This window comes from Vicugna pacos, chromosome 6, assembly GCF_048564905.1.
Source record: "Vicugna pacos chromosome 6, VicPac4, whole genome shotgun sequence".
Taxonomy (NCBI): domain Eukaryota; kingdom Metazoa; phylum Chordata; class Mammalia; order Artiodactyla; family Camelidae; genus Vicugna; species Vicugna pacos.
In genome coordinates this window covers 21493144-21515342 of record NC_132992.1, presented here as the reverse complement: position 1 = coordinate 21515342, position 22199 = coordinate 21493144, and the positions used below count along the sequence as shown (strand labels likewise).

Below are 22199 nucleotides of genomic sequence, written 5' to 3'. Positions count from 1 at the left end.
TTTCCCTGTGCTAAACAGGTATAATCTTCTTTATCTATTCTACATTTTGAAATCCCAGTCTGTCCCTTCCCACCCCCTGCCCCCTTGGCAACCACAAGTTTGTATTCTATGTCTATGAGTGTTTCTGTTTTGTATTTTTTTTTTTAGATTCCACATATGTGTGATCTCATATGGGGTATTTTTCTTTCTCTTTCTGGCTTACTTCACTTAGAATGACATTCTCCAGGAACATCTAATTATTTTTTGGTATTAAGCTTATGAAAATTAATAAAAGGAAACCTAATTTTAAATGGAGTCAAGAGGCCAGAAGGGGGAGCTCCCACTCAGTCCCCCTCTAGGTTAGTATCAGGAAGGACTGTCAGTTAGAGACAGGAATGATGTACATTGCATCTCCTATGGGAAAGAGGCTAGCCCAGCTACTAACCCAATGAGAACCCCTCATTACCTTGAAATCTCACTTTCCTCCATGGCTTTTGTTCAAAACAACTGTTCCCAACTTCCTCCTTTGTTTATGGAACTTGCCTGTGGCTTTTTACTGTAGCCTGCTTGCCCTGAATTGCAAGTTTTTTTCCGCTGTTCCTGAATAAACCCATTTTGCTGGTAATGTAACTGGCTGTTTTATTTTTTAGGTTAACAAGCTCAGTTGTTAGGTTTGTCCACCTTATTGAATGGACTTGTTTTCCTTATACATACTTGTATTGTTGTTCTTTTGTATTACGTGCCCCGAATGTAAGTACAAAATTTTTTAATGTATAAGAGAGTTTATATAATTTTAAGGGCCTCTTCTCTTAATCCTTTTGCAAAACCATCACCAGCTAATTATATTTTTGCATCAGTCTGGAAGATCACATCTTGGGAAGCAAGATATACAGTGATGTATATTCAGGTGACCTGACTTGGGCCTTATGCCTGTACTACAGGGCTCTACATCTCTAACGCCAGTCTTTTGTCTTGTATTGATGTGCTTCCTCACATCTGCCCTTCTGACATCCCCATGGTCCTCTTTGGGTATAATCAGCAACAACAGATTTTTTTTTTTCCTCCCCCAACCCTTCTTCTTTTTTGTTGTGTTCACTAGTTTGTTACATTTTTTAGATTCCACATATAAGTGATACCATACAGTATTTATCTTTCTCTGACTTACTTCACTTGGCATAATGCCCTCCAAGCCCAGCAGCCATTCTTTTGAGAAACTAGTGTGTTCTTGGGGTTGAAATTCCTTAGGTCAGAAGTTTTAATTTACTTTTATAAAGTGCCATTCTGTATTTTTAACAAGTATTCCAAAGAAAAGGAACAAAAATCAAACCAAGAGTACCAAAACAACAAAATGTAAACAAAAAAATTTGTAACTTGGTGCAAAAGGAGTCCAGTTCTTTTCTCTTTTCTGTATAGGGCCTCTTTTCTATATACTTAATAATTGTGTATTTCTCAACTGGACCAAGTTTATGTTATTAACATCAGACTTAATTGTAGGATATTTAATATTTAATGATACTTAACTTCAATAAGGACCTATCTGTAGCTGAATCTAGATCATTCTGTGCTCATGTTTTATGTTGTGTATTTTATAACCTTGTTCAGCAATCCTTGGTTCTTTAAGGATAATGGTCAGGGATGGCACCAATCAGTGTAATTTTAGGATTACCTAAAAATCCCATTTTTAGCTAATATTGTCCCATTTCATCAGAAATAGAAGAATGACTTAAATGTTAGGTTCTTTTCCTTACCTATAAACTAATGAATATGTTAATGAGCCATGAAATGGTTATGAAACACCCTGAACTCGAAAAATCTAAATTTACTTATCTGATTATCTTTACAAAGGTTTCTTGTTGTTTCTCAAGCCCAGTAATTTCTATTCTGGAAAACTAAATGCAACTAGTTTTCATGGGTGCCTTGTGACAGAAGTGAGTGTCTTTTCTATTAATTTCTGGGAAACTAGTTTTGTCCTTGGTCACTCTTCTGCTCAACTTGAACAGAGATTCATTTGTCTGATAAAAGCAAAGTTTCTCTTCCCAACATGTTTGGTTTTAGGTTGTAGATTCAAAGGGTTGGTTGGGGAGAGTGATGCTAGAGTTGGCAGTTTAAGCTGGAGGTTCAGAGGGTACCACAGTGACCCTTCTGAAGTTGGTTAGGTTCTGGAACAAGTTGCAGTCCATTTCCACAGTGAGCCTCTGGAGTCCGACATGCATCGGTGTGAACTCAAATTGGGTGTGCAAGGTATCTCCAGGCTGCACCGAACTTAATCTGAAATAAAGGAGAAGGCAGGTGCTAGTTCTGTCCCAGGTTCACTGCTTTGCTGGTCCCAGTGACTCTGAACCTTCCCTACTTGAAGAGGTGGGATGAATAAATAAACATCCAAGTAACTTGCATTTAAAACAGAGGAGGTTTGAAGGGGATGGAAGACAGGCGCCTCCTATGGTAAGCAGTTGTATGGTTGAGAAGAGAAATATCCTATTCTAAGGGCTTCCGAGTTGCACCTGTTGTTTCTTTTATCATCTGTGACTTCAGTCTGGCCCCATTCCTGGTAATAGTACTGGGGTATGTTTGGGAAAGCTGTGGATTTGGAACCCTCACATTGCTAACTGCAGTGGGTGCAGTGGGCATATTGAGAAGCTAGCAGTGTGTTAACAGGTGGTATTTGCAGCCCTATTAGCAACCTCCTGGCCTGTCTGTGGACCGTCTTATGGTGACTGAGGGAATGGTGCAGATTTCTTCTGAGGAGCTGTGCTCCACAGTTGATCTGGGAGCCCACAGAAGTTGGTTAAATGTTAGCAGTCCTGCTCTCAACTTATTGGCAAGAGTGACTCATTGAGTTTCTTGAGGCTGAGGCAGTGGCTCAGCAATCACACAACCTGTCAGGGACCTCGGGGGTGGTAGGAGATGCATCATGAAACTAAACTGTGTGTATTCAACGGAGGAAGCAGTGGACGTAATGAGAGAAGGAACAGTAATGAATGAATATACTTGCAACGTCTGAAACCAACAGTGGACTAATAACCTGGACTTTACAGGGAACGCCTACAAATCGACAAGGAAAAAAGCCAGGAACACCAAGAGAAAAGTGGGCATAGTTAAGAACAAACTATACAGAGGAAGAAATGGAAAAGGCTAATAAAAATATGAAGAGCTGCTAGTTAAAAGAATAATGAGGTGTTACCTTATTCCTATTAGACTGGATAAAAAGAGAAAGCTGGGTATTGCCAAGAGAGGAGGAATGGTAGGAATAGAGAAACTGTCGAGTACTGCTGGAGGGAGTTGTAGTGATTCTGCAAAGAAATCTTACAGTACCTGTTCAAACTGGGTTATATCCTGTGACTCAGCAATTCCATCCCTGGGCATATATCTGCCCCCATAGACACAAAGTTTCAAGCAAGTGTATAAGGGGACAGGTGTGAGGATGTTCACTGCAACAGTATTTGTGGTGTGGGAGTTGGAGGCACTGTGGGGTGGCTGTGGAGTGGCATGGGGTGGGAGGAGATGAGGGATGGCACCATGGAGTAATATGTAGTGGAAGCAACGGACTTGACATGTGTGGATGAATCTGAAAAACAGTTATGTGCGAAAAGTAAGAAAAAGAATTAGGCATAACATCATTTATGTAAGTTAAAAATAGAGGCTTATGAAGCAAGAGTAAACATTTCACATGTACTAACAAAAAGAGATGAAGAGTGGTTTTGGGAATGGGACTAGGGAATAGGGACAAAAGGGAATATGTAAATAAAATTCTCTACCATGGCATCACTGGTAGAATGCAGCTCTCTGGCCGCACTGAGAGGCAGCCTACCCTCCCTGTGATGTTCCCTGGCGCCCAGCCCTAACCCCCTCACCTGCATTCACCAACAATACCCACGCTCTTCCTGCATGACCAGGGCAGCAGCCAGCGTCAGGTGCCCAGGGGCACACAGCCTCCCTCACTCCTGAACCCCTGTAGACATTGATGGCCCCAGGATGAGGGAGGCCCTAATCCTTTAGTTCAGCTTTGGCTGGTGTTTGCTCTGTCTTCATGGACACAGCAAAAAGATAGTCATTAATCATGGGTCCCTGCCTCTCTGACCAGTTGAGATGTTTCTGTAAGAAGCTTGCAGTCTCTTACCTGTAGTTCTTCTCTCTGTAAATGAGCCCCCTTCCGCGAATGGAGATCACACAGTCCTTCATGGGAGCTTTTAGAGAGTTATGGATGCTGACCGAGACCGTAAGAGGTTGATGTTGCTCTGCTGTCTCTGGCATCTGTGGGAGATACCGAGAACACTGAGCTGCAGTCACTCCTTCCCCTCCTGACCAGCCTCTCTGTAACCCCCTCCGTTACTCTCCTATCGCTGCCATCTCACCCAGACTCACAGCTGACCTCTTTACTCCTCTACCTTGTCTTGCATTTACTCTCACCCTTGATCCATCACTGACCATCACTGATGGTGCCTTTCCTTCACTTCAAAACCTTGGAGAGTTTCCCATTGTGTTTAGAATTCAGCTTTGGTTGGCATTCAGAGCCATTCACAGCCTGACTCCAGTCTACCTCCCTAGGCTTATCTGTTCTTCCCCTGACTAAAAGACATCCCAACCTCTTTGGGCATTTTCCAACCCCAGCACACCCCTCAGGCTCCCTTCCTTTGGGCCTCTTTTGTTCAGTCGTTTGTCTGCAGTGGCCTTCCCCCACCTCTGCACTGAAAGCTTACTCATTTTTCAAGGCCCAGCACAAATGCCACCTCCACGAAGTCTTCCCCAAGCCCACCAGCTGAAATTAATCCCCTTTACTTCACTTGTCCCAGAGCGATGTTGTACGTCTATTAAAGCGCTGACATAGAAGACCACACGTTGTAGTTCCCTTACCCAACACTAACCTCCTCCAGGGCAGTGACCAGGTCACATTCATTTTGGTCATAATAAACATTGGAAAGAGGACTGGACCAAGATCCCTAAGCCTCTAGAACATCCCATTTTTATGATTGTGGGCATGATGCTCTCTGGGACTGTTTCCTCGTCTGAATAATGGGGACAGTTCTACCTCCCAGGGCTTTTGCATTAAAAGACATGAGAGAGGTGAAAATACATTGGCACGCATATAAAGTGCTAAATAACCATAGGCTGTTACTATTCCTATAAGTATGGAGGCATCACCCAAGAAGGCCCTGATTTTAGAAACCCCTACTTAATCAACTAAAGTTGGAAGATTTAAACCTTAATAGCATATATAAGAAACTATCTATCTCTTTCAAGAGAAGATGCTCTCAACCCAGCATTTCCTGGTAGTTCTTTAGCACAGTCACCTGTCCTGAAGTTTGAGGGGCTCAGTTTCTTCTGAAATGGGGACCTCAGTAGCAGCAAACTCCTGCAATTTGGGGGAGGACTGGTGCCTACCTCGATGACAAGGTGTGGTCTGCAAAGGGCGATATCTTCCTGAGCAAAGCTGGTAAGCCCGGACTCGGAGTGCGTTGCCATGGCGGTGAGTCTCAGGAAGATGTTCTCTGGCAGGGTTTGTTCCAAATTGGAGGACAGGGTGGTGGAGATCGTCTCAACTGAAGCACATAACAGGTGGAGTCAGTGCCAAGGGGTGTACCCCAGAAACCAGTAGTAGTTTCCCACACAACGCAAAGAAGTCAGAACCTCACTGAAGCCAGAAAGATGCCTCACTCGCCATAGCAAGTTCAGGTTTGAACTCACTCAAGAACCCACCTGTCACCACCATCACCACCACCAGTTACTGTTGTGGTGAACCACCTCACTCCATAGCAGGATGTACATGCTTTCATGACCTGGCCCCTTCCGGCTCTCATGCCACTCCGCTACTCCTCCCACCCTTGGTAAGGGAAGAGGTAGGGGGACTGGTCAGGAGGCTGTTGCAGTCACGTAGGCAAACTCTGTTCTACTGATCCTCTTGCCTGCACATTGGAATCACCTAAGGATTTTAAAAAGTTTTTGAAGTTTGGGTCAAACCATGGAGTTTCTGACTTAATTGCTCTGGGGTGCAGGCTGAGCATCAGACTTCCCCCAGGTGGTTCTGATGTGCGGCAAAGTTTGAGAACTGCTCTTGTCCAGGGACTTTCAACCCTAGAATAATGTAAGGAACTTTGAAAAAATACCAGTGCCTGGATCCCATCCCAGACCAATTAAATAAGAATCTCAAGGAGGACGAAGAACGTGGGCACGTGTCCCTTCTGCTTGAAATACCCATGACTCACTTTTCTGTTCGACACTGTCCTAGTCACCCTTTAAGACCCAGGGCAGTCCGATTTCCCTGGGGGCAGGCTGCTCCAGCCCGGATGAGATGCTCCCCCTCCACTGTACTCTGATTACCTTATCAAACACTTCTTACACAGCTCCATGGTCTGTTTACTTGTATGACTGCAATCAGAATTGTGGGGTTTTTTCCTGTGTGCAGCTCAGTAACCATGTGTTAGATGAGTGAGAGAAGGGGAGAGGGCACACCAGTGGCTAGCAGCCATCTCTTCAGATCTGCCGGAGCTGCTGTGTGGCTGCTGCCTACCCAGGGTGGGAGCTGGTGTGTGGAGGGAGCCTGGGGAGGGAGCCACAGAGAGTTACCCGAGTTGGCCCTGAGTGTGAGGAGAAGCTTCTCCCTCCAGAACTTGGCAGCAAGGACGCCGTTGTAGTACACTGCCTGCAGCGCAATGGCCAGCTGCACTTCCTTCTCGTGGTCAGTGGGGTTGAACAATTTCACAGACAGCTTGACATCCCCTCCCAGGGGTAGGGAGCTAGGCACTTCCAAGAAGAGGTATAGCGGATCATCAGTCTCGAGACTGGGAGGCTGGATGCCACTGTCTTTCCTATCCTTCAGTCTCTCCTGGACTCTCTTCAGCACCTCTTTTTCTTGAGGAGATCCTGAAGAATGGAATAAACAAAGCAGGCCTCTTACTTAGTACGTATAGACCCTTCTAATAAAAGCCCAGGATGAAGGTTCATTTACCCACTGCTGCTCAAATGCCAAAGTCACAAGAGATTTGAAAACATCTAGGGCTATATTTAGCTAAGAAAAAGTCTGGGGAAAAAGTCTCAGGTAGATCTACCACAGACATAGCATGTCTCTTCCAAGTCACTCAATGACCAAGTTCTTCAAGTGCTCTGAATTTGCCCCTTGAGCAGTGGGAAAGCTAGCTTTTGTACAAGTCACACTGTCTCTGACGAAAGTTTTGCAGGGACTTGAATCTTCCTAAGTGAAGAAGTTTGGACTTACTCGGAAGACAATGGAGGCTTTGGAATATTCTGAGCAGGAATATTCGGTAAAATAATTACATTTGTGTCTTAGGAAGCTCATTCTGGAAACTGTAAGAGGGAAAAGGAATAATGGCGGAGAGACTGGAGGCGGGGGTCCAGTTAGGAGGCTGCTGCAATACTGTAGACCAGAGATGATGGGGCCCTGGATTAGGTGCAGGCAGTGGGGAAGGAGATTAGGAGACGGGTATGAGTAGTGTGGGGCAGTGAAGGGGAGGCTCAAGGACAGTGTAAGCCCTCTTGTTTGGACAAACGGGTGGACGGCGGTGGGTTCCATCAACTAATATGGAGGGAAGTACAAGGAACGGGGCGTGGGAGGAGAGCGTGAGAGAGACATCTCCTGGCAGCCGGGCATTGTATTAAGTGTGTTGTTTTATAGCAGTGGTTCTCACTCAATTTTGCCCCCAGGGGACATTTGGAAATGTCAGGAGGTGTTCCTGGTTGTCACAACTGGTGGTGGTGATTGAGGGGGAGTCGGCATCTCATGGATAGAACATCCTATAGATGCACAGCCTTCCCACGACAAAGTTATCTGGTCCCACATGTGAATAATGTCAAACAAGGTTGAGAAATCCTGTTGTATACGATGGGGAAGGGGCTGCATCTCTCCCTGGCCTGCGTGTGTCTGGCTCACCCATTTCCCTCTGTGGCTGTTGCGGGTACTGAGGAGCCTGGGGCCTTCCTCCGCCCAGTACCTTCAGGATACTTGTAGTTCTGAGTGATGTCCTCACAGCGGTCAGTGTACACACCCTTGGTGCTGATGTTGTTGCCAAGATACTTAGTGTTGGAGTTGGTCAGCTGCTGTGTCCCATCCTCATGGCGCTTCCAGACCACACACGAGGCATTTATTGAGGCAAAAAGGTCTGATACCGCTGGGGTCAGCCCCAGTGTGCCCTCCTTGACCGCTCTGACCGGGACCAGATCACAGGCCCCTAAGGCTGAGGGAGAGAGAGTTCGGTGAGTGAGAGGAACCATGCCCAGGCCTCAGCTTGGCTTAGAGCTGCATCACCCTAATCCCCATCCTGTGCCCTGTTGTCCCTCCCGTAAGATCAGGGTCAGAGGTGGGCACTAGGCAGGTTTCAGGGAGGGCACTACTGAGGGAAAACTCACTATTTAGTGGCAGTACTTTTGGTCATGACCTATGGCAGGAGCCCTCTCAGAAACTGGACAGGTAAGAACCTCAGAGGTCCAGAGGACACGGGAGTTCCTTAGCCTCAGCTTGAACACAGATACAATAGGAATAGGTCGCCTTTACTGAGCACTTAGGACGTGCCAGGCTCTGTGACAGTTCTGTTCCTGGGAAAGGAAGAGCCATCCTCTTGTGGCCCTGAAGTTCCCTTCTTTGCGTGTGAGCCTATCCTGCTACCCTCTTCATCCACATCCAGAACCTCAGAAGCCCCACTCCACAAGACCCTGACCTTAAAGCCTTAAGACCCTTCACTGAGTCTCTGCTCCCTTGCCTGTTGCTCTGAGTGGGGCTGGTCTCCCCATGAGCTGCGGGCATCAGGTCAGCATTCTGCTGGCCAGTATCATTCCTGCCGCTTCTCCTCTTTTAGGGGATGCTGACCCCCTTTGGACCACCTGCTGCTCCTGTTTCCTCTCTGAGCTCTGTGCAGCCCAGGGTGGTCCTAGACCCACCCCCAGGCATTACCTCTACCTCCCTGAGGAGCACTTGGGTACAGAATCTGCCATCCGTCATAACCCTGGGGCAAAGCAGGCCGGGCCATCCAGCACTCCGTGGAAGTCTGGAAGACCCTGAGGGTAGCAAAGGGAACAATTCAAGTGGGAGAAAAAGAATGCGAAGAGGCCCTAGAAATGACAGTTATGCTGTGGGGTGGGGGGTGGGGGCACTGCGTAGCAGTGGTGGCAACACTCCCAGGGAGGGGTGTATACGCCACAACTGACCCTGACCCCAAGAGTCTTGAAGGCCTACTCTCAGCGGGGCCACAGGGGTTGGGGGGGTTCCCATGGTGACACCATGCAGGTTTGGAGCCCTCCCAGGCCTGGGACCACATTCCCTTTGGGCTTCTCACCAGATTCTGCCTCTCTCGCCTTCATCAACCTGCAGCCCTTCCTCGTTGTAGTACTCGTCTACCAGCAGGCTCCCGCCAGTTCCCTGGGCTGAGGTGAACGTGGTAACGACGCGGGCAGGGATTCCCAGGCCTCGCAGCACTGCAGGGAAGAGGGCAGAGGGTCAGGGCACCAGAGAGGCCTGGGACATGGGGTGGGGGAGGATATGACTAGCGTTTTCCTTGTCTCCTCTGGACCCTGGACACTTTCACTATCTTAAATGCCAGGTGACACTGTGGAAAGAGAAAGGGCACAGGTACCAGGAAGTTAGAACTGACACCGGGCAGGTCCAGGCCATATAAAGGCCGAGAAATGAGGCACAAACAAGTTACAGAGCAGGCAGAGTACACAACAGGGGGAGGCCTATGGAATACACAACAGAGGCCTGGGGCTGGATTTCCTGGGGCAGAGGCAGGGAAACTTCAGGGAGAAGTGAGTTTGGGAGCAGAGCTCACCAGAAGGGCCCCACTTTGCTGAAGAGGGAGGAGGAGCAGAAGCTGGTTGGGAGAGACTGGCTTGGCCAGATGGGGCATCTGAAGCAGGTACGGGAGATGAAGGCAGGGAATTGCTGCGGAGAGGAGGCTGGGCCTGCTTTTGGAGATGTACCCCTCCTGCCACATGGGAGGCCAAGGGGCCACCCAAGAGGCAGGGCAGACACTCCGTGTAGTAGCCAAGGTGATGTGTGGGTGCGGCAGGCAAGCCTGCCCTGTACCTGTGCAAGCAACAGTGGCCAACACCCAGGCCTGACCATCATACACGGGCCTCCCCACGCCTCTGAGCCACTGGCGCAGGATCGGGGCGCTGCCCCGGCGCTTGTTCAGCAAGGCCTTTTCCTGGGTGTCCTGGATCTGTGGCGTGGGCCGGACATGCTTCTCCTTGAGAGCGTGGAGCTGTTTGGGGAAATGTGTGGACGTTATGCAAGTCCCGGGACAGGACAGCCTGCAGGCGCTGGGTAAGGAGGGCTGTCACCATCACCGTTCTCCCAGCGCGGTGAGCAGACCACCTGCCTGGGAATCAGCAGGAACTTGTTAACCCTGCATGTTTCTGGCCCACCAGGTTGTACTCTCCAGGGGTGGGGCCCCAGAATCCTCTTTTTTAACAAGACCTCCAGAAGCCGGGGTTCAGGGGCCACAATGGTAAACGAAGCTCAGACAAACGAGCAGCAGGAGGGCTGACGCTCACTGGGGTTATTTCTCCGCTCCTTCACCTGCCTGGTCCTGACTCCCGCGAGCACAAGCATGAGCTAGCGTTTGCACCTGGGGCCTCAGGCCGCGCATGCTCCGTGCAGGCAGGCCCTGTCCCTCCCCCACTCTTCAGAGGGGAATGTGGAAATGGGGAACGCGTTCCTCCTGTGAGCGGACTTCTAAAGGCCGCGAGAAGGCACCAAGATACCTTCATGAGAATAATTTAGAAGTGAAAACAAGTCCCTTTGACCACCTTAGCAGCAAACACTGGGTAAGATGGACCTGACCCCCTTCCTTTCGGGGACCTAAGTTCCCAGGTTGGGCTGGGGAGAGGGGGCAGGGAGCGAGGAGCCCTCTGAGGAAATCCAAGCCAGTTGTCGTCCTCACTGGCTTGTGTCCTGAGGGACGACACCTCCCTCTGCCTTTCTCTCCCCCGTGGATGCTATCGTCCTCCCCTCCTGACTCAGATCTTTCTCCAGGGACCATCCCCTTCACGCTGGGAGGAGGGCACCGTTTGTGATTTGAAGATTTCCAGGGCCACAGAGGTGGGGCAGCTTTGTCAGAGGGCCGCCCTCTCATCGCCTCCCCGTCTCCACCCCATCCTTACTCACCAAGGCACCCAAGACGCAGGCCACATGCACAGGGTCGCCCCACTTCTCCACCTGCTTGTCCCTGCACAGTAAGTCCAGGCTGAGGTCAAGGACATCCTTTTCAAACTGTAAGGACCACACGGGGCCATGATGTAGGGTCCCCAGGTCAGGCACTCCTCCCACCAGTCAGCCCCGTCCCCTCGTCCTTCTCCCAGAGGATGGCTCCACTCCTCCCTGCCTTGTCCTGCAGGAGTTTTGGCGTTTCCCTCCCTCCCCCAGGGCCTCCTGGGCTCCTGATGGTGTGAACTCTTGAGCACCAGGGCTGTGTCTCTTCCCTTCATTTCTGTCGTTTTCCATGTAATTTGCTCCCAGTGCTTCTGACAAGGCTGCCCTGCGTGGGGAGGAGACCACAGCAGCTCCTGCTCTTGAGAAGCTCATGGTTAGGAGTGAGGGGAACACGTAACCACAGAGACTACAGATCTCAGCAACATGGCCAGGGCTCTAGGAGAGATCCAACCCTGGAAGCACAGTGGAGACGGGCTTTCAGAGGGCTTTAAAAGATGGGTAGGAGTTTTCCAGGGGATAAAGGAGGGAAAGTTTTCCTGGCAAAGGGGTCATTCAGCCTGCATATTCAGGAGATGGCCAGGGGCTGGAGCATGGGGTGGCTCTTGGGGACAGGAAAGCAGTTGCCTGGCTGTGAAGGGTCTTGTGTGTCAAGCCAGGGGATTTAGTTTTTATCCTGTAGACAGTGGGGATTGAACAGAGGTTCAATTTGCGTGGTCTCTAGGAAGAAATCTCTGGAAGTTGTGAGGATGGTCTGAGATGGCCCTGAGGGAAGAGAGGCACCACATGGCTGGAGCTGCATGAAGAAATGGCCTCGTGTCAGGAGTCTTTGGACCTGCCCACTCTGGCCTGACCAGTGAAGGTTATGGGGCAATCACTGTCCCTCCGTCTGCCCCTGAGTTCCCCTATACCTGACCGAAGTCCCAGGACTCAGCCTGGATGCAGTCAGCCGTGCCCAGGTAGATGAGGCCATTCTGGTTCAGCACGTACTCCCTGCGTTGAGTCTCATTCTCTATGAACACAGCATCGTCTGGAGAGAAGCAGGCAGGGCTGAGGGGCTGTGGGGTCCTACGCCTGCCCCCCGTCCAGGCCTCTGCTCTCCCTGCTCAGGCCAGATTCGGCTGCAGGCCTTCCCCTCAGCTCCAGGCCTGATGGGGACTGAGGAGGAACGCCCTCTTTTCACCCCACACTGGGACCTGGCCTCCTCTCTGGTGAGAGTGAGGAGCGGGGTCAGGGTCCCTGGGTCAGCCGCAGCAGCCTTCATGGTCAGCCAGTAGACAGGAACAAGCCAGCCTTAAAAAGCCTACTGGTTCCCAAAACCACTTGGCAGCCAGTATGCTGTTGGCCCAAGAGAATTTGGCAACGCCCAGGGGGTGTCCCAGAGGGTCTGTTATGTCTCTCCTACAGATTCAACTGAAAAAAGTGTTTCAGAAAAACTGATCAAACATAGGTTGGCAGGGGTGAGTAGAAGGGAAGACAAGCTCTTGATGAGACAGGTCAGGGGGAGTGCGGGGCTGTGTGGAGCAGAAGCCAGGGTATTGTTTTTTACCCTGGGTGCCCAAGTGGGTCTTGGATGCCCACAGTCCCTCCCCAGTGCCTCTCCTGCTGCTTTTATCCAAGGGTTGGGCAGGAATGGTGAGGAGGGTGGGGCTAATTTAAGGAGGCCATCACCCACTCCAGGAAGCTGGGAGCAGCAGGGGGACCTGCCCTCCTTGCCAAGTGTCTCTCTCTGCCTGGTGCTAGGAGTAGAGTAGAGGGTGGTTAGATTAGTTCCTGGGGACTAGAAAGAGAAAAGATTTCCAAACCATCTGCCCAGGTATGCAACTGGGGTGAGGGTACTCAAAGGAACAGGAGGATGGGGTATTAGAAATCAGGAAGCCCGAAAAACCTGGGGCCTAAAATCGCAGAACCAAGTGCCCCAAGAGCCCTGGGCTCCTACCCCTCACCCTGAGTACTGTCTGTGAAGTCAGCTGGATGTCACTACTTTGCAGATTGCTTCAAATTGAGGTGTTTGTCCCCAGTCTCTGTGGGCTTTGGGAAGTATGTTATCAGAGCACAGGTAGCTCCCCCTTTGCTTCTCTGCTTGGGTGCAGCCCCCCCCCTTTTATAGAGTTCCCTCCTTGCAACTAGGACTGTTTCATTATAAGATGTAAATTTTCATTTTGAATCCAGGACAGCCCCATCTCTGGGTATGCTGAGACCAAGTCCCTGATAATCTCTGAAAATCTCTTACCTCCCAGATAAGGAGTGCCAACAACTCACCCTAGCCAGACAGACACCCCCCTGCCCCAACACACACACACACACACACACACACACACACACACACACACACACACTCACACTCACATAGAGAGGGCTTCCCTACGCAGGTCCCTCCAAGCCGAGCATGGAGGCGGGAATCCTGGCACAAAGTCAAGACTGTGACTTCCCACTGAACCAAGCACTGTCCCAGAACTGCCTTCGCTGTATCTTTGCTTGTCTGTCAGGGCCCAGCTTTGGATGTGGGCTCAGAGTCAGTGAGGCAGGTACATTACAGCCTCAGCTTTGGAAGGAAATGGCTTGAGGGTCTTCCTGTCAGTGCGTGGAGAGCCATGGGGCCTCCCCCGGCTAAAGGGGCCCCAAATCCACGCTCACCCACGTGGGGCAGGGCAATGGAATAGACACTGGTTCCCATCATTCCACCTGCCAAACCCCTTGGAGCAGGAATAAAGGGCCTGAACTGAGGAAAGCTGAGGCCATCTGGAGGAGGGGGCATTGGAGAACCCCAGCCTGGGAGAAAGAAGTGGAGATGGGGAGCCCACTGGGATTCAGAAGCCACACAGAAAGGGCGTCAGGAAGAGGGGTCCAGGGGTATGGTCTGCGGGAACCTGGGAAGATTTCTTCTCATTCCCCTGTTCCCAGCCCTGCCTTGTGGTGAGGCCGCCTTCGGGCTGGGAGTAAAGTCTTGAAAGGAAAAGACTTGTCTAAGGTAGCAAGGACAGGCAAGCTGGAAGAAATTGTCTTTTAACCCCCCAAACAACCCCTTAGGGAGCCCTTAGGATTAGGGTCAGGAGTGGCAGATTCAAAAAGGAAAGACTCGATCTTCAGGATGGGAAGGAAGAGATGTTCTCTTGGCTCCCATTTGGGGCACATCAACCACGTCTGCTGACCTTTTCTAGAGGAAGTCACCCTGACAGCCAGGGCTGAGCTTTGCCAGAGGTGGCCACTGGCTGGTCTGTGGGAGGTCACCTGACCCCAGGAAAGCCCACTCTGGGGCTGCTGAGCCAGGAGAGGCTGGCTGTTTAATTTGCCGCTCTAGGTAGATATATGGACTGGGCAGTGTGGAGAGGACCCAGCAGTCTGTAGTGAGGACAGAACTAACAAGTGGAGAAGCAGAGTTAGCGAAACAGCAGAGTGACCGTGAAGCTGCAGCTTTGGGCCCCTTACCAGCACAGACCCCATCAGGCCCAGGGATGGGCCTAAGCGATTCAAAATTCTGTGCCCTTTTTCTTAAAGAATGTCCCCCAAATTCTATAAAACTCAGGTCCCTCAAAACCTGGATTCACTCTGGAGACAGACAAGGAGGGAACGGTGAAGCCCGTCCCTCAGGTCGCCTCTATTCCTGGAGCAGGTACCAGCTCAGCCCCTATCCTGTTACAGTGGAGGGTCATTCTCTGAGGATTGTCTCGGTGAATCTCAGCTTCTGTGACCAAGTAGCCTGAGTGGAGTGGCACCAGACAAGCCTTTCACTGGGAAGCCCCAGGCTGCTCCAGCCAAGGTCACACCAAGACAGGACCCTGGATCTGAGAGGCCATTCGTTCATCCAGGGAGCAGGCACCACAGTAGCTGAGTGCTGGTGCTGCCCTGCAGGGAACTGTCCCCTGGGGCCTGGAAGAGTCACACTCTGCCAGAGCTGCGCCCAGCTCCTGGGCCTTGAATCCTGTGCAGCCCAGGCTGGCCCAGGTCCAAACTCACCTCGACCCCAGGGGTTAAAGAGCAGTGTGAACTGGCCCAGGTGTTGCTTCCTGCCCGAAACCTGCAGCAGGAGTGAATAGTGGCCAATGACAGCGTCTGCGGGCGTGGTCACAGAGATGATCCAGGACCAGGTGTTTCTGTCCTCCACCTTCGCACTCCACCACTTCTGGTCGCCCAGACTGGAAATTGAGAACGTGGTTTGGGTCCTGTTTGCCTCAGAAGGCTGCTCCCCTGCAGTCACACAGAACTGAATTGGTCATTTGGACTTCTTGACCACAACCCAGAGTAACAAAGTGAACTATCACAAAGTTGGAGCAGATGAAAATTGGTTTTAGAGAAGGAGAATAAAAGCAGCCCATCCAGTAACGGGAGGTAGGAAAGGGTGATGGGAGAGGTCTAGGTTGTCAGCACCCTAGAAAGGATTCATAGCGTATAAGAAGTGGGTAGTAATAATGTCTCCTTCACAGGGCCAATGTGAGGTCTTAATGAGACATTGCAGGTAAAGCCCGTGGACCAACAGCTGACGTGTAGTACAGATTCAACAAATAAATGTTCGCCTAGATTAAATCCCATTCACGCTGTTCTACAAAATCGATGCTATATTTGCAACCAAAAGGAGCCCCTCAGTGCTAATGCAGCTGAGCATTCTGATTCTTCTGAATCATAATAAATGCTATTTATTATGTGTATGATCTCATACTTCTTGAGGTCCAGGCACAGCCTGAGCCATTTGCCCCTTGGTTCCCTGAGGGGTTGCTGAAGAAAGAACCCCCCAGTCCTGCTGCCAAAGAGGTCAAGGCCCACCCTACTCACCAGTTTGCGCAACAAGGGTGACTTTCTTCAGGGTGGACAGAAATGTGTGGACTGGAGCCTGGAAGTGCAGGCTGATGGTGAAGGGCTGCCCTCTCCTCACAATGAGGTCCTGGGTGCTGATGTCATCGGTGTGGTGCTCTGCATTGTTTTTTGCTTCCTGAAAGTTGCAGCTCTTTATCTGCAGGCCTGTTGTAGAAAGAAAGAAATCATGGAGGTTAGGTGAATGTGACAATGTAATAAAAGTCACAGAGACCAGGGTTCAAACCCTTGGCTCAACTTACTTACTTACTGTGCCACCTCAGGCAAGTAAATTAACCGCTCTGAGCCTCAGTTTCCTCTTCCTTAGACAAATCATCCCTCCTTGCAGGATTGTGGAATTCAAATGAGATAATGCACATAATACACTCAGCACAGTGTCAGACACGCAGTAAGTCCCACTAAGTAGGGCTGCCACTCTTATTATTAATGAGAGGAATGTTTGTTCTCGTCGTTGACCTCCTTTTCTGGTCCCAATCCAAAAACAATGAATAAAATTGCCCACCACTACTCATTTTTTTCTTAGAACACAATCAGATAATTTTTAGAGCTGGTTTTGAAATTACTGAGTCTAATTCTTTTGTTTTATAGTTGAGAAGAATAAGGTCCGGAGAGCAGGACCAACTCACTCGAGATCATATGTGGCTCTTTTACCTAAAGGCTCATGAAAAAGTTACCTGGCAGCCCAGAAAAACCCTACAAGGAGGAAGCCCTGTGAGTATTATAACCTTCTATCCAGCAATTCTCATTTTACAATGAGAACTTGTAAATGTGCTAACAGAGGCCCCTGAGGTTTCTGCATCCTCTGGTTCTGCCTATTTTCTTGCCTAATGTCCGCCTCTGCCCCTTTTAGTTGGATTCCCTGATTCCTCCATCCCTTCTCTCCCATCTTGCCTTGAGGCTATTACACTCGTGCTTTCCTGGGGTCGTCTCCCAGATGTACCACAACCCAGGGAGGAGAGTCTTGAGGTATCACCTCACACTGGTCAGAATGACCACCATTAAAAAGTACACAAACAATAAATGCTGGAGAGACTGTGGAGAAAAGGAGGCCCTCCTATACTGTTGGTGGGAATGTAGTTTGGCGCAGCCATTATGGGAAACAGTATGGAGATTCCTCAAAAAACTAAAAATAGACTTACTATATGATCCAGCAATCCCACTCCTGGGCATATATCCAAGAGAACTCTAATTCAAAAAGATACATGCACCCCAGTGTTCACTATCTCCAATAGCCAAGACATGGAAACAACCTAAATGCTCATCAATAGATGATTAGATAAAGAAATTGTGATACACACACACACACACACACACACACACACACACACACAGGAATACTACTCAACCATAAAAAAGAATAAAACAATGCTATCTGCAGCAACATGGATGGACCTGGAGAATGTAATTCTAAGTGAAGTAAGCCAGAAAGAGAAAGAAAAATATCATATGATATCGCTTATATGTGAAATATAAAAAAAAGACAAATGAACTTATCTACAAAACAGAAACAGACTCACAGACATAGAAAACAAACTTATGGTTACCAGTGGGAGAAAGGGTGGGAAGGGATAAATTGGGAGTTTAAGATTTGCAGATAATAACTACTATATATAAAATAGATTAAAAAAACAAGTTTCTACTGTAAAGCACAGGGAACTATATTCGATATTTTATAGTAACCTATAATGAAAAAGAATATGAAAATGAATATATATGTATATGTATGACTGAACTATTACGCTGTATGCCAGAAATTGACACAACTTTGTAAACTGACTATACTTTAATCAAAAAAAAAATCCACTTAACCACCATCACCATCTTAACCACCATCATCACAACTATGACTAGTTTACCACCAACAGGCTACTCTGTTGCCACTCCATAGCCACACCACCAGTACCTCCACCACAGCACCACTCCCCAGCATAGCACCACTCCCCAGCAGAACCTCACCACCATCATCTCTACTACTACCAGCATCTGCTACTACCCTTCCCACCAGTCACACAACCATTACCTCCACGGCCACCAGCACCCACTACCACTCCCCCCACCTAAGCCTCTCCATCAGCAGCACTCATGAGCTGTCCGCCTGCCATAGCCCTACCACCGTCACCCCCACCACCATCCTGCTTCTTCTAATGAAAACATGTAATGATGGAGGAGCTACAACAGTCCAGTAAGCCCCGTGGAGAGCTGGCTTGGCTCACCCTGTTGCATGGCTGTGGGCTGCTCTTGTCCACTTGACCACAGGAAATGCCTGTCTTGAACTGTTGCTCTGAGCACCCTCTCAGAATCTGTCTTCCAGGCAGAAAATGATGAAGGCACTTTTGTTGACTTACGAATCTATAAACAGTGGCGTTTCCTTCTGTTCCTCCTGTGAGTTTCCCCACGTGTTTATCTCTCCTATTCCTTCCCCGCTGGTATCTCTTGGACCAGTTGCTGGGAGTTACTCTTTCTCATCTTATCTCTTGCGTCAGGAGGCCCAGACAGGGGTATGTCTGGCTGCCTGGAGTTGGGGGTGGAGTGGGGTACGACCTGCCAGTGGGAGAAACCCAGGTAAACTTTTAAGCCTCTTGCTTCAGTGGCCTCAAGAGACCCTCAGAGATGTTACCTGGATAACACTGGAAGACTCTGGAGGGAGGCCCCTATCCAACTCAAATTCAGGCCCTAAACATACCATGAGCTGCAAATAGTTAGATGTTTATGGGCTGTTTTGATAATATAAAGAGAGAACATGTGTGTCTGGGATTCATCTGTGAAAGAGATTAGGAGGTAGAATTTGTGGGTGAAAAATAAAGGCCCTAAAAACAGAAGCTAGAGCCCTGGCTCTCCAAACCTGCCGGGTCTGGGACGCTGCCAGAGAAGGGCTGGAACTATGCCAGGACTTAGGGCCTCTGTCTTTCCTATTTCTACTTGTGCAGTCAACGAGGAGACGGCACAGGGGAGGAGCTCCTATTTGGGCCTCTTTGGCCTTCTAAAGCCCAGGTTTTATCTGCGCTTCTGAGACTGTGTCACCAGAAAGTCTCTCAGGGGCAGCTGGACTGGCCTGCGTATATACAGCATGTCTAGAGAGGGATGTGAAAGAGACTACATAGAACATTGGTTGCCTGTGGGGAGGGGAGCTGGGGAGTTGGGTAGGCAGGTGATTTCCTGCTGTTTACTGGTTTATACTTTAAAACTTTGAACTATTACCCTTTTGAAGGATTTTATTATGCAAAAAAGTGAAGCTGCTACTTTTCACTCCCCCCAAAACGATCTTTATGAGAAATGAAGAGGTAAGTTTGTTCATTATTTGAAGATGATATGATATGATTTTTACCCAGGAAGTATGAATCTACTAAAAAATGATTATAAGAGATAAGATGATTTAGTAAGCTGCATCCCCAAGAAAAATGTTGACAATTTTTGTCTCTGAAACTGAAAAAGCTGATTGTAAGATTCAAAAGGGAATTTCTAAAAGGCCTAAAATATATCTAAAAAGATGTAAAAAAATATATAAATATGGGTGCATCTAGAGATCAGCATACTAAGTGAAGTAAATCAGACAGAGAAAGACAAATACCATGTATCACTTACATGTGGAATATAAAAAAGTGATACAAATGAACTTATTTACAAAACAGAAACAGACTCACAGACATAGAAAACAGATTTATGGTTACCAAAGGGGAAGAGGTAGGGGAGGGATAAATTAGGAGTTTGAGATTAACAGATACACACCACTATATATAAAACAGATAAACAACAAGGGCCTATATTCTCAGGGAACTATATTCAATATTTTGTAATAACCTATAATGGGAAAGAATCTGAAAAAGAATAGATTTGTGTGTATATAAATAACTACCCTGGGATATAATTTTCTTCACCTATCAGATTGGCAAAGATAAAATAATTTGACAACTTTCTGAGTTAGTATGGTTTGGAGAAATAGTTAGGTACGAGAGTAAATTGGTACAGCTTTATGGAGGGAAATTAAGTAATATCTACCAAAATTTTAAATGTTTATAGTTTTGAATCAGCCATTCCACTTCTAGACGTTTTATCATGCAAATAACCAAACATGCATAAAATGAAATTTACACAAGTGTTTCCATTCCACTGGTAGTTAACATAGCAAAATTTTGGAAACTACCTAAATGTCCATAAATAAGGCACGGATAGATAAATTATGGAACATGCATTTAATAGACTACTATACAGTTGTGAAAGAGAATGAAGTAGTTCTATATAAACTAATATGAAACAGTCTCCCAGCTCTATTGGTAAATGAAATAAACAAGGTAGAGGACTACGTGAACAGTGAGTATGCTGCCTCTGCGTAAAGGTGTGTGTAGGGGAGAATATATATGAATTTGCTTGTGTTTCATGAAAAATTTCTGAAAAGTTATTCCTGCTCCTGGCCTGAGAGTAAGGCTTTTTCCCCCCTTTATATCCTTTAGTATCTTTGTACCATAGGAATATATTCTGTGTTAATATTAAAAAAAAAATTTGCAAGGATAAGCAAAGGCTGACCAGAAGACTGATTTCACCACTGCCAGGCCCCTACCTGGGAGGGCAATGGGGGAGTCATGGGCTGGCTCCCCTTTTGAATTTTGTTTCACTTCCAGTGCTAGCAAAGAGAATCTTTTCTTTCTTGATACAATTTCCGTAGAGTTACACATATCCACTCTCTGGCTGTCCTTCAGCTGGGTCACTTTTGAAGGAGCCTAGGATGGGACAGATACTGCCGTGGTTTGGCTGAGCTGGGGAAAGGCGAATGGGAAACGTGAGAAATTGAAGGTTTGTGGCAACCCTGCATTGTCAAATGGCTAGCAATTTTTAGCAAAAAAGTATTAATTAAGGTGTGTATGTTGCTGCTTTAGACATAATGCTGTTGTACACTTAATAGACTACTATACAGTGTAAACATAACTACTATATGTACTGGGAAACCTAAATATTTGTGACTTGTTTTATTGCAATATTCGCTTTATGGCAGTGGTCTGGAACTGAACCCGCAGTATCTCTGAGGTCTGCCTGTGCTGAATTCCGTTAGGGTTGGGGGTTGGGAGTTGGAAACGGATTGGGGGAGGACCTTGTTTGCCTTGTTTACTGTTCTATCCCTGGGCCTAGAATATTCTACACAAAGGGACTCAATAAATGTTAAATGAATGGATAAAAGACAACCTTCACATCCAAGGAAGGCCCTAACTCTAAGGAGTGACCCTAATGGGAATTGCAAGGTCTTCTGACAGACCAAGGTGAAGAACTATTTGTCCTTTAAGTTCTTCTCAAATTATGCGAAGTCTGCTCAGCTCTGCAAAATAGAATCAGCTTTGAGCATTGACATCATGGGCAATGACTGTGATCCAAGGCTTAGAGGAAACAGATGCCTGAGGATGATCGTGGGCCAAATTCCTTAGACTGTCACTTGAAGCTCTTTCCCCCTCCCTCCAGGCTCTTGCCACATTTTTTTCCCCTGCAGCTTGCTCCCTCCTGCTCTGATCTCTAGCTGTCTGAATGGCTTGCAGTTCCTGACTGCTTTACTCCACCCCCGCCCCTTCAACCTGGAGTCTATTTGGCTAACTCCTGGCTTTTTAGCATTTAGCTTAAATGCCACTTTCTCCAGGAAGTCTTCCTTGATCCACAGTCCCAAGTCTGGACTAGTTGCTCCTCCTCATGCTCCACAACATCCTGTGTTCACCCAATAGTGGTTCTCACCCTCTGTATTATAACTTCCTGTTTCTCATTCTCTGCGTGCTTAGACTTGAGCTCCATGAGGGCAGGCCTTGATCCCTCTTATGTCCTCAGTGCCTATCAGAGTCTGGCACCTAGTAGAAATTCAGCGAATATTTATTGAGGGAAAAAGTAAAAGAACACGGTGTTAAAATCAGGATTCGTGAGAGAGTCTGAGAGTGCAGTACCTGAAATATTCCAAGTACTTCAGAGGTCATTGACTCTGTAAGATGTTCCACTCCACAGTGTTTTCCTTGAACAATCTTTCATGATTGTCAGGCAATAATTATAGAGTGAAATAATTATAGGCTATTTCCAGCTCCGTGCTGCCAGGATTTTCCTGGTTCTCAGCCATCTTTTAACAGGACTGTCAACCTCCCATGTAATTTCCACCACACCTTCTCTTCTCCCTCTGATTAACTACACTTACCCTTTTGTTTATGTATAATAGAAGTCTTTAACTTTTTAATTTAATGTGTGTATTTATTATATGCCCTAAACAACTCTCTCAGTCATGTAGCCATTGCCAAGA

General features: G+C 48.0%; 1 protein-coding gene and 1 long non-coding RNA gene across 2 annotated transcripts in view; one reads left to right on the top strand and one right to left on the bottom strand.

The window, feature by feature from the left end:
• Window positions 1-37: 37 nt before the first annotated feature.
• Window positions 38-18166, bottom strand: EPB42 (erythrocyte membrane protein band 4.2). The gene is given in 14 exon segments (XM_031672881.2): window positions 38-2247; window positions 4097-4230; window positions 5359-5516; window positions 6541-6837; window positions 7923-8165; window positions 8879-8982; window positions 9261-9399; window positions 10010-10187; window positions 11093-11197; window positions 12046-12164; window positions 15092-15322; window positions 15905-16082; window positions 18063-18118; window positions 18121-18166. Coding segments are annotated over 14 exon segments (2151 nt in total). The 3' UTR covers window positions 38-2084.
• The window catches only part of LOC140696813 (uncharacterized), a 45893-nt gene continuing 32821 nt past the window's right edge, over window positions 9128-22199 (top strand). Inside the window, exons 1-2 of the long non-coding RNA XR_012073353.1 lie at window positions 9128-9353; window positions 16532-16654. This is a non-coding gene — a long non-coding RNA (uncharacterized lncRNA). The remainder of the gene's footprint in view (window positions 9354-16531; window positions 16655-22199) is intronic.